At 41.4% G+C, this 10,948-nt stretch overlaps 1 protein-coding gene across 3 annotated transcripts in view; it reads right to left on the minus strand.

Annotated features, from left to right (window-relative positions):
* Lrp12 (LDL receptor related protein 12) overlaps positions 1–10,948 on the minus strand; it is a 72,390-nt gene continuing 61,442 nt past the window's right edge. For 2 of the 3 annotated variants that reach the window (XM_031359698.1, XM_031359700.1), the window contains 4 exons: positions 9,300–9,502; positions 7,217–8,321; positions 5,527–5,659; positions 2–2,284 (listed from right to left, as the gene is read on the minus strand). In XM_031359698.1, coding sequence (XP_031215558.1) covers positions 1,421–2,284; positions 5,527–5,659; positions 7,217–8,321; positions 9,300–9,502 — 2,305 coding nt within the window. In that variant the 3' untranslated portion in view covers positions 2–1,420. Of the gene's footprint in view, positions 2,285–5,526; positions 5,660–7,216; positions 8,322–9,299; positions 9,503–10,948 lie in introns of all 3 variants that reach the window. The other variant, XM_031359699.1, reaches the window with a different exon arrangement.

A 10,948-nucleotide genomic window follows, 5' to 3' on the forward strand; every position in this document is an offset into this window, starting at 1 on the left:
CTCAAGGCAATAAAAAAAATTATTTTAATTTTTGATACATATTAAAACATTTTAGTCAGGTCTTCCTGACAGCATAACAGGACAGATACACAAGACCTCAAACATGCTTTAAAAGGACATTCAGCAAAGTATTCAAAATGTAATAAATAGCAATAATCACACACAAACACGTTTTCATACCCAATCATTAAGCTGCTAAAACAGACAGCTAAGGAATAAATAAACAAGAATTAACAATTAAAGAAAATAAATGGGGTTTGTAATTCACTCTACTTAAAGAGGGGGACAATCTGAGCAATTTAATTTGCTTTTCTTCAAGATTAAAGCACTGACCCCTCCCCAAAGAATAAAACACCCTGGAAAAAAATCACTCTTACAATAATGCAGTTTTTAAATACAACAAATAAATATGAAACCAACCAGCAAAGCAATTTCAAGTTGTAATAAAAATGGTCCCCCACCCCCAAAGCTATGGAAATATAGAGTCACTGTGGTAGCAATGACAGTACCTGCTGTGACAGTGCCTGTGCGCTAAACTCATCTGAGACCTTGACAGGACTGTAGTGCAAATCCCTAGGGTCCAACTCAGGCAAACCCTCGTGTTAGAGAAAGACATTAGCCCGTGGAGCTGAGCATGTACAATTTCTGTACGTATTTTATAAAGTTCAAAATGTAATGCATAGTAGAGTATCTTCATCCGCTTACTTCTGTCTCTAAATTGAGATGAAAACAGAAACATGTTGGGATTTCACCGTTTGGTGTGAACCATACCAGAGTAGTAAAGTCAGCATTAGAAAATCTATAAAAGAGTTTTGTTTCCCGACAGCAATTTTCTCTAACGCTATATAACTTTTACATCACTGTGTTGAATGAAAGAGGAGATTCTTTTCCTGTGACAGGTCCATATGATGAAATCTACTAGTAGACAATGTTATGCAAACAAAGAGGTGACTCTAAGCATCTGTCTCCTTTTTTGTACATTAACAACCTCAGCATCTAGTGTAATAAATTACATGATGGCAAAGAGCATCAAAGAGTCAATGAAAAGAAGGTACTGTTTCATACAAACCAACCTTTTAACATAAGATAGATAAAATGACAGTTACATGAACTAAAGCAGCCATATTTCTACTATTAAACTGAAGTACCAGGATTAAAAAAAACAAAAACAAAACCAAGTATAAGCAAATGGAAGAACATGACTGAAGAATACGAATACATAATGCATTTTTAGCTGCTAAAACAGCAAACTCTAGCTCCTAGAGTTACACATTGTTAAATTTAACCATGCAGGCTAACATATAATAAGAAATCACCCTGCATCTTTTCATTTTAAACTAAAACTAGTTTAATTGTAAAGTTACAAAAAACAATGAGTGGATATTGCTCCAGCTTGCATACAGTCTCTGGTGGTTCTGTCCTAACACAGCAGCAAAGCCTCGTCATCACTCGTTTCCGTTTTCACTGTCGCCTCTAAGCAAGTGTCTGGTATCTGGGCGGTGTGCACAATGCCACAGCGCTCGCAGGGGCCGTCCCGGTTACTCGTTCTCACTCCAGGGTTTCCTGCATTGTGTGGCTGTCTAAACCCTTGTACTTGGTCTGAGGCAAGATCGAGAAGAGGTCTGGAGCAGTCATTGGCATCAATGTCCGAAGCTCCGTCAGAAACTGGAATTAGCATTTCGACGTCATCGTCGTCCTCTCGCCCACTCACCCCGGTGTCCAGCTGTCTCAAAGGACTCCGGTGCTGGTTTGTGGAGCTCGAGCGACCTAATGTAAAGCGTACCCAGCGCAGGCCCTGAGTCATTCGACTTAAAGCACTTGTGAGCTGGTGACGTGCTGGGCTCACACTCGGGGCTTCCACACTTGACACTTCCCTTCCGTCTGCGTGGCCAGCTCGGGTGCTCTGGGCCGAGGAATTCCCACCTGTTCCCACTGTGGCCTCCACCGCGGCTGTGGGAGCGACCTTCTGCGGCAAAGGCGCTGCAACCCCGCCCGACGCTCCCACTGTATCCCTTCGCTCATTCTCTGTGTCTGTGTCATCGGACTCCACAGAAAACAAGCTTGTGTGAGGGTGACTCCTTTCAGTTTCTCTGTTGCTGCTCTGGCTAGGGACAACCTCATCTCCATCTCCTGAGACCAAAGCCAACGACCCTGAATGACGTGATCTGGCAAAATTAAAAATACGATTCCAAATGTTGCTAGATCTGCCTGTCATAGGAAGCCTGATTGAAGTAAATCCCAGCTGTGACCGAACAGCTAGCCTCAGGTTTTCTAAAACAGAAGCCTGTAAAAGAAAGAAAGAAAAGTAAGACAGTTAATAATGAGGTATTAAGATGAAAAACATTCTTTGATTCACTGTTACTAGGGACAGGGATGGGTTAAATTTAAATTCTCTTACCTCTACAGGTCCACTCATAGAGAATCTAATCTGTAACTTAAATCTTAACTTTATAGTGACAGTTTTTCAATTACAGCAATTATAAGCCTTGATAATAATCCAATCCTACAACTGTACCAAGTCTGGAAAATAGGTACACTGACAAATTTCTACCATACTTCACTAAGTGACTTGTTTAGGATTATGCTCCTTTATCCTCTTAAAAAAAAAAAAATACAGTTAGACTTGAGTCACAAGGCTGAACTGTCCTGCCAATGTGGGAATTCCAATTTACAGAGCTGGTTTCTAAGAACTGAGTGGATGAATAATGGAGATTCCGTTTACTGTTTCAGAGAAAGGCCTGAGCATTAACACAGACTAGAAATCAAAAGCAGACATTTGGATACCTTCTCAAGTTTTAAGAAATAAGCTTTTTTTTTTTTTTTTTTGCAGTTTAGAATTAAATATAAGCCATATTAGTCTTTAAAAACTGATAATTTAAAAATTTACAGACTTTAAAAATATGGAATGCTTCACAACTTAATTAGCACACAATGAAAGTATCTCACTCAACTAAAAGAAACCTAGGGGCCAGGGAGATGGCTCAGCAGGCGGAGGCTCACAGGTGCCGCCTGCCTTCAAGCCTGACCACCTGAGCTTGATTACCTGGAGCCCACAAGGAGGACAGAGAGAACAGACTCTTTGCAAGTTATCCTCTGACCTCCACTGGATGGCACCATAGCATGCAGCCTCTTCCAAACCCAATGATGAACAGGTTAATTAAAAGATAAATCATTTTGTCTAGATGAAAGTGTTAGCTGAGTTTTAAATAGTCTTCAAGCGCCACCTAGTGGTTGTAGACTTAGGGCAAACCTAGCTTTAATGAATCTCACACTGAGCACTTAAAACTAAGCAAACAAAGGTTGGTGATGCATTCCTTCAAATAGAATAGTTTCCCTGCCAAGGCCCAGCTTCTCACAGAAGCAAATGGGAAGTGAACAGGCAAGAACACTAGCCGATGCTCTTCACAAGTGTGTCATGTGCATACAGTCATGCCTGTACGGTCTGAAAACAATTCAGCAAACCCTTAGGGCTATCGCTGCAGGAGCATCTTCTAGCCAGCTGTAGTAAAATACACATCACCAGTAAGAGATCTGGCTGTCAGTACACATGGACTTCCAGTACAAATGTGAAAGTTTTTTTTTCTTTCGCCAATTAAGAAGACTCTAAGTACAAAATTAAAAACAAATAGTAGTTGAAGTCTAGAATGAACATCTCTGCAGATCTACTCCTGAGGACTGAGCATTCAAACTACAGTGAAGTGAACCCAAGCTCTAACACACTTTCATTACGTCTGTCACAAGCAGCAACAAACTCCACTTAGCTAAAAGCCCATTCACAGTTGCAAGTGTAACATTAGATTCTGTAGGGAAATGTCACAGGAGTTTGGTGGATAATTGTCTATGGTTTCATCTGTGAAGCAGTAATAACCGACCAGAAAGCATTTCTGATTTGTACTAGAAGCAAATTACAAAATTACTTTCTTTTAAAAACTTATGGAAAGTTGATAATATGTTACCAGAAATTACAAATGTGAGAATTTGGCCTCATTAAACAACGTTCAACAATTTATGTTATTTAAAATGTTGTTTAAATGGAATTCTTGATACTTTCTATCTCTAGAGAATGAAGTAGTATGGAATAGACTTCAAATTACTTTGGCTTTTGGAGCAGGATCTCCATACACTTGGAGTGTCATGGCTGACAGAAAAGCCGTCTCCACTGGGAGACTGGCAGGCAGCTACAACACTATGTTAGGGTGGGGGTCTGGTGATTCAGGGTAAGGGGGCAGTTTAGGGAGGGCTACATACGTACACTAGCCAGATACAATTGATCACAACTGTGAGAGTCTGGATGGGGGCTTGGGTGAGCATCCTTGGTTGGGAACAGCTATGGAATGTTGTCCCACAGGTGTCAGCAGCAATGTTCTGCATGGGGCTGCATGCAGAACTCATATCAGATATGCACTCTGCCCCATGAGCCTCTTCCCTCAGTGGCTTTTAATTCATATCCTCTCATAGTAATAGAGTACAGCCATGGGCAAACAGCTCCAAGTGAGCCCTTCAAATTCTTTTAGTGAGCTAGAAAACCAGAGGGAGCTGGAGAAGCCAGCTTGCAAATGGTCCTAGCAGTGAGCAGTCACATGATTTGTGCTCCTGCTAGCTTCCCAGAGCACAGTGGGAAGGAGCTGAAGTTAGCCAATGGAGACAACCATGGTCTGCCACCTACCTTCAAAGAAACTGACGATGGCAGTGCCAATGATAGAAACTATAATCTAGTTTTTTCCTATTTTTTATACCTAACAATTTGACCAGTATAAATTCTGAAAACATTTGAAAAAAATGTTCAAAACCTACAAATTCTCACTGGGGATTTGAAAAAAAAAAAAAAAAAAAAAACCTCAACTAAGGTGACATGTGCCAGAAGTGAAAGGGTGTTCAATTTTTAAAGAGTTAAGGCACTAAAAAACTACCAATTTTTCTTAGTTCTAATTCTGAGAGTCATTTTTATAAATGTTTGTGAATATATTTAAAATTTAAATGCATACAAATGCCTGTGACTAAAATAAGCTGTGGTACATTTTTATAGTTTGAGATGTTTTAGAACTCCTGAGAACTCTGAAGAAGCACTGAGTAGGAGCTACAACCAAAGAAAACAGACCAAATTCTCAAACACTAAAATCCAGCTTCAAGCTCTCCCTTAAACTAGGGGCAGATAGTAACTCCTCTTCAATTACTTTTACTTAAACTGGTTAATCTGCCATAAGTAACATGTTAGTACATTAATTTTACCATTCATTCTTAAATCTCTAAGTATTCAGTTCAATCAGAAAACTGGCCAAAGGTTTGAAATTTCAGTGCACCTGCTTACTTATCCCCAGAAGGAAAATGTCTCAGAATGCCAGTCTTATAATCATAAAAATGAGAATTTTATAGATTCTGTGAAATGTAATACAATTTATAAATTCAATTGTCTATATATTTAATATTTGGACTTGATTGTGAAAATTCCAAAAGTTAAGAATCCCTGCTTTACTACTTGTAGATTTTAAAAGACGATGAAACAGATTAGAGTTCACATAATAATACCTGATTAGGTGAACAGACAGGAAAATCTTCTACCGGAGGGATTAGGCCCTGAGCGATCAACTGTCCATATGAGGGAGGAGCCTCTCTTCGTAGAAGTTCTGCTTCCACCCGTGACAACTGGGTCTCAAATGATCTTGGAGTAATCAGAAGACAAGGTTTAGAAGACGGCAAGCAGCAATGTGCCGCCATCAGTGGCGAGGCGAGAAAGCGAGAATCTCTCAACTTGCTACCTCCACTGAACCACTTCTACACTGGGCATGTAAGGCTGATGTGAGCAGTATGTCCAGAGGTGCTTCATGCCAGCATGAGTCTAGATTACTATGTTTTAATAAACAGAAATGTCTGCCAAAGGAATTATCTGTACACGATAAAGTAACAGGCTTTAAAAGCCCAAACTCCTACATTCCAGGAGACAATTGGTGAAAGGTCTCAGCGGACACTTTGTCCATCAAGTCCAACACAGGTGGACTGAAGTGATGCCACCGGAGATCCAACTCTCCAATGGTTAAGTTCCCTAGCCATTTATATTTACTCAGAGAAAAGATGCACAGTGGCTCTTGTGGTCCCATGCATCTGTGTACCATCTGTGTTCTCTAGCTGTTCAGCATGGTCTTTGTTAACTGAACATTTGTAACTGTTAGGACTGAAGGCAGCTGTCCCTACAATGCCCTCTAGGGAGATGCCCCTGCCATTAACATCTCTCAATTTATTTTATACCACACTGGAAGTTGCTCTCCCTGCACTGAGCATAGCCAGGCCAAGCTCCACTACCATGTGCTATCAGTCCCTCATTGTTTCCAAGGTTCCAAACCAAATGAATTATATATGTATTCTTGGAGCAATGCTGGGCATTCTTCTACATACTCCCCAGAGAAGACCCCTCCAGGATCTCCTCTCTACAGCCTACTCACACATTTCAAACGGCATAAGGACTCCTGGAATAAGGATGGTCACGTGCTCCATCATGAGGACATCTATGCCACTGTCGTGGAGACTTGAGATTACTCACTGTGTTCCGCTTACCCACCCACCAAGTCTCTCCTCATCATGAGCCTGCTTGTGAAACTGGCTCGTTCATTTCCTTCCCACTTGTAGAATGCTATAACCATTGGACTCTCAGATATGTGGAATTACTGAATATTTATGAAAACAAGATAAAACTGTAACTGAGAATAACAGCTTGCAGTAAGCTAGTAAATATAACACTGGCTTCTCTCACCTGGTAAAGCTAAATAATACTTTGTACTATGTATATCTTTGACCATTGGGCTTTTCATCCTAATTGTATGTATTCTAAATTTATTTATCTCTAAGCCAGTATCAAAAGGAATACTGGCAAACATCTGGGGCACACTTTGATATCTTTCCTGTTTTTGTGTGTGTATATGTGCATGAGTGTGTTTTCCTGTGTGCATTTGACCTTGGGTGTCTATCTTCAGTAACCATCCACCTTTTACTGAGACATGGAGATTTCCAATTAGGTTAGACTGGCTAGCCGGCAAACTGCAGGGATCCTCATGTCTCTACTAGCACTGGAGTTAACGTATTCACTAGCATGTTTAACTGTGTGTGTGTGGGTATTCATGCTTGTGTAGCAAGTACTTCACCAACTAAGCTGCCCCCATACCCAGTCCCTGGGCCACAACGTTTATTGCAGAAATTGTAAACTATAGTCTGTCTTGATACTGACCTCCGTTCAAACATTCTCAGAGAATAAAGCTTGCAAGTACACCCCAATGCAATGACGAGCAGCAGGCCACAGATGAGGCTCCCGATGACGGCTGCAGTTATGACTCTGGTGGGCACAATGACTGGGCAGTTCTCCTCATCACTGCCATCACCACAGTCATCCTGGGAATCACACACCCAGCTTTCAAACACACAGCGGTTGTTCTTACAGTGGAAATTCCCTGGCTGGCAAAAGAAGCAGTTTTTTTCATCAGAGCCATTTGGACAATGGTTTTGGTAGTTGCAGCGATCAGAACGAGGGTAGCAGACACCATTCCGAGAACATGGAAATTCTTCCTTTTGGCACATGGTACAATTGATTTCATCCCTTCCATTTGGGCAATGCCAGTACCCGTCACAGCGCTGCTGCTCTGTGTAACACCCCCAGTTGCCCCCACAGGGTATCTCCCACGGCAAACAGAAGCCATCAACTTGGTAAGTAGCATTGAACCCTCTTGCGGCGTTCACTTTGTCAGCACAGAAATGCACTCTTATCTGTCCAGAGGAAGAAACGACTGTCAGAGGAGCGTGAGAATCAAAAGCAGTTAGCACACGCAAAAGCTTGCGAGGATTCTCCTCCAGTCCATCATATATTTTGACATAATCACCATATCCGGTACCATCGAGTTTAAAGTCAGTAAACCGTAAGATGACTTTCCGATGATCGCCAGTGTCTATCAGCCAGGTGCAGTTACTTCCAGGAGGATAAAAATCGGGGTAGTTGGGAGAATTGAAGGTGCCATAGAAGTATTTTAACCACTGTCCGCATGTTGGCATGTCACAGTCGATCTCGTCTCCTAGGTCCAGGCAGTCAATGTTCCCGTCACACTTTAAGGACTCAGGGAGACATGTGTAAACTTTGGTAAAGCGAGACAGACACTGGAACTGGTTGTAGGCGCAGGGTTGGAAAGCAGCCGTTGTTGGGGGGCGAGCGTCGTTGGCACAGACCTCCTCATCAGAACTATCTCCACACTCGTCCATGCTGTTACACTTCCAGGCTTCTGGAATACACTTTCCATTACCACAACGGAACTGATCACAGGCACAGTTTGGCTCCTCAGACTTCCCTGGAGAATGTGGCAGGGAAATAAGAACACGAGTAAAGTACATCCATGCTTGAAAAGACAGTGCGCATCTTTATGATGGTGATGACTGAGCTCCAGTGATACGGCTTTTAGAAACCATGTTAAGAGTATGTTTAATTCTAGTGGGAGGCTAGCACGGGCACTGCATATCAACAATCCCATTTATTAAATGTTTGTTCCTGTCCCACAATGTTCCTTGCACTTTAACCTAATACAGAAAGGTCAATTCTATTTGGTAGAGAGCTATTTCACTGTAGAACATTTAGTGAAATGATTTAAGACACATGAGTCAAAGGACACTGTCTAAAGAATGTAGCTCTTTACAAATTAGAACATGAGAGATGTTAAAAGAAGAAAATCACTCAAGTAACTGCTTTTCAAGTATTTTTCATATTCTCCTATAGTTCTTGTCTCTGTCTGCAAACACAGCAGTAACTTACTGTGTTCACTGTGGTGTGTTTACAACTTAGGTCTGCTTTTGATAAACTGTCATCTTAACTTTAAATTGCTTACGGTTCCTGTAACCATGATCAAAGACTTCCACATGTGCATGACTTGGTCATGTTTGGAAATGGTTTAGGGAAAGTAAAAATTTAAAAGTCTGAGATTATAGACTATGCTGTTAGGGTGGGTTCAGTCCTTTGTTTAAGAAGTAATGAAAACAGTAATTCTTACACCAAAACCTATGTTATGATGTCATGTTTGAGATATGGGCAAATATATTTAAGATGTTTTAAAAAACAGACCTTAGTTCATGAAATTAATAATTTTATGATGGTTATACAAAACATCATACTGGAATCTCCACAGTGAAGGCATCTGACTCTAGCTTTTAATCTCCACTCTCAGCTGCCTTAGCTGCTCATGTCTAACTGGACACTGTTCAGAAAATCAACTACAAAGTAACTGAGTGGGTAATACCACAAAATAGGGTGCAGCATCTTCTTTTTAAAAACACACCTGAGAAATACGCCAACCTGAAGCCTTTCCTGGACACGCTGTCATCTGAGTGGAACCGGATCCAAACGTGGTCTTGGGAGGAGATATATGGTGGTGGAATTGTGGACCCACAAGCTCTGTAACTTTCAATATTCTTGTATGTTTCTATTGTCAGCCAGTCCAAAGTGCATCTTCTGGACCCCTGGATATCAAAATCCTGAAAACTGTAACAAGAGAAAGTAGGAAGAGACTTTAAAAACAATTGACAAGAATGTCCATAAAGACGCGATGTAACTGAAGACAAAACTCCAAGTGCCTGCTTCTTCTGCGCTAGCAGCTACCACACCACAGCACCATACACCTGCTTCTTCTGCGCTAGCAGCTACCACACCACAGCACCACACACCTGCTTCTTCATTCCTCACGCTTGCACCTCCCTACACTTACAGAATAGTCTTTCTTCATAAGGTAAGACCAGATTCCAAAGCCAAGCTAAACACTAGCTGACAGCACATATTCTTTTTGTTTACATATTTAAGAAAAATATTTCCAATCCCAATTGTCCTACATTTCTTTATGCTTGAGCCAGAAATTCAAGAATGGAGAAGAGGCCTGTCTTTCTCTTCCGTTAGACTCTGTCACCTACTTCCTTAGAGCAGCTTCAGCTAACATTTTCTGGACAGCAAATCAGAACAATGGGGGTGGGGGAAGAAGGGGAGTGAGGGGGCAGAAGGGGAGTGAGGGGGCGGAAGGGGAGTGAGGGGATGGAAGGGGGATGAGGGGGCGGAAGGGGGTGAGGGGGCAGAAGGGGGGTGAAGGGCAGAGGGGGCGGGGGGGGCAAACAAAAGAGGAGCATCAGTGTGAGAAGTCCCTGAGTTTGAGAACACTTTCAGATAAATCACTTTACAGTTGAGAGTTATCATGTAGTTCCTAAAATATGGGCACAAATAAATGACAGAAAATCAAACAAGAACATGAAAGCAGCCATTGCTTATAGAAATGAGAAACTCAATTTTGCTGTCAACATCTGAATATGGCTCGCTATCAAATGAAAATCTGACTTTTATCTCTTTGCCTCTGATTTAATGAAGTGATAAGGAAGTTAACTGGAAGGATTACGTCAAGCTGTTTTCTCTTTCAATACTCTGAGCAACTCCAACTCAGGCTATTTGTCTCTGGCTTTCCATTATTCTGTATGGTGCTTTCAGAGATCTCTATACACAGGCATCTCTCTCTCTCACACAAGGAGTCAGATTTTCACAGTACATTTAAGTTTTTAACAGTCTAAAAATACTACTTACATGGAAAAGTCATTAGAACTGTGACTTGTCTTAGTCAACATGCCAGTAAGCCTATATTACTATATTATAAATATTCAAATATATCCACTAGCTACATTTAAATGCAATTATATTTTGTGGCGCTATTCGCTTTTATAAAATTAAGAAACATTCTGGTAATTAGTTCACATGTTTTACTAGACTACCAAGTACTGAGTGGACAAGAAAGGTCATGAAGAAACCCCTGATGTCTGAGGAAGCTCCTGTTACAGGCTAGCTTCATTCGTTGGATCTCAGCATTTACTTCTCTCACACAGTCTGGAGTTGGAGGGGTGGGGCGTGAGCTTACACTGGGGAAGGTTCTTGGGGGGGCGTGAGCTTACACTGGGG

Source organism: Mastomys coucha, unplaced genomic scaffold (assembly GCF_008632895.1).
Source record: "Mastomys coucha isolate ucsf_1 unplaced genomic scaffold, UCSF_Mcou_1 pScaffold7, whole genome shotgun sequence".
Lineage (NCBI taxonomy): Eukaryota > Metazoa > Chordata > Mammalia > Rodentia > Muridae > Mastomys > Mastomys coucha.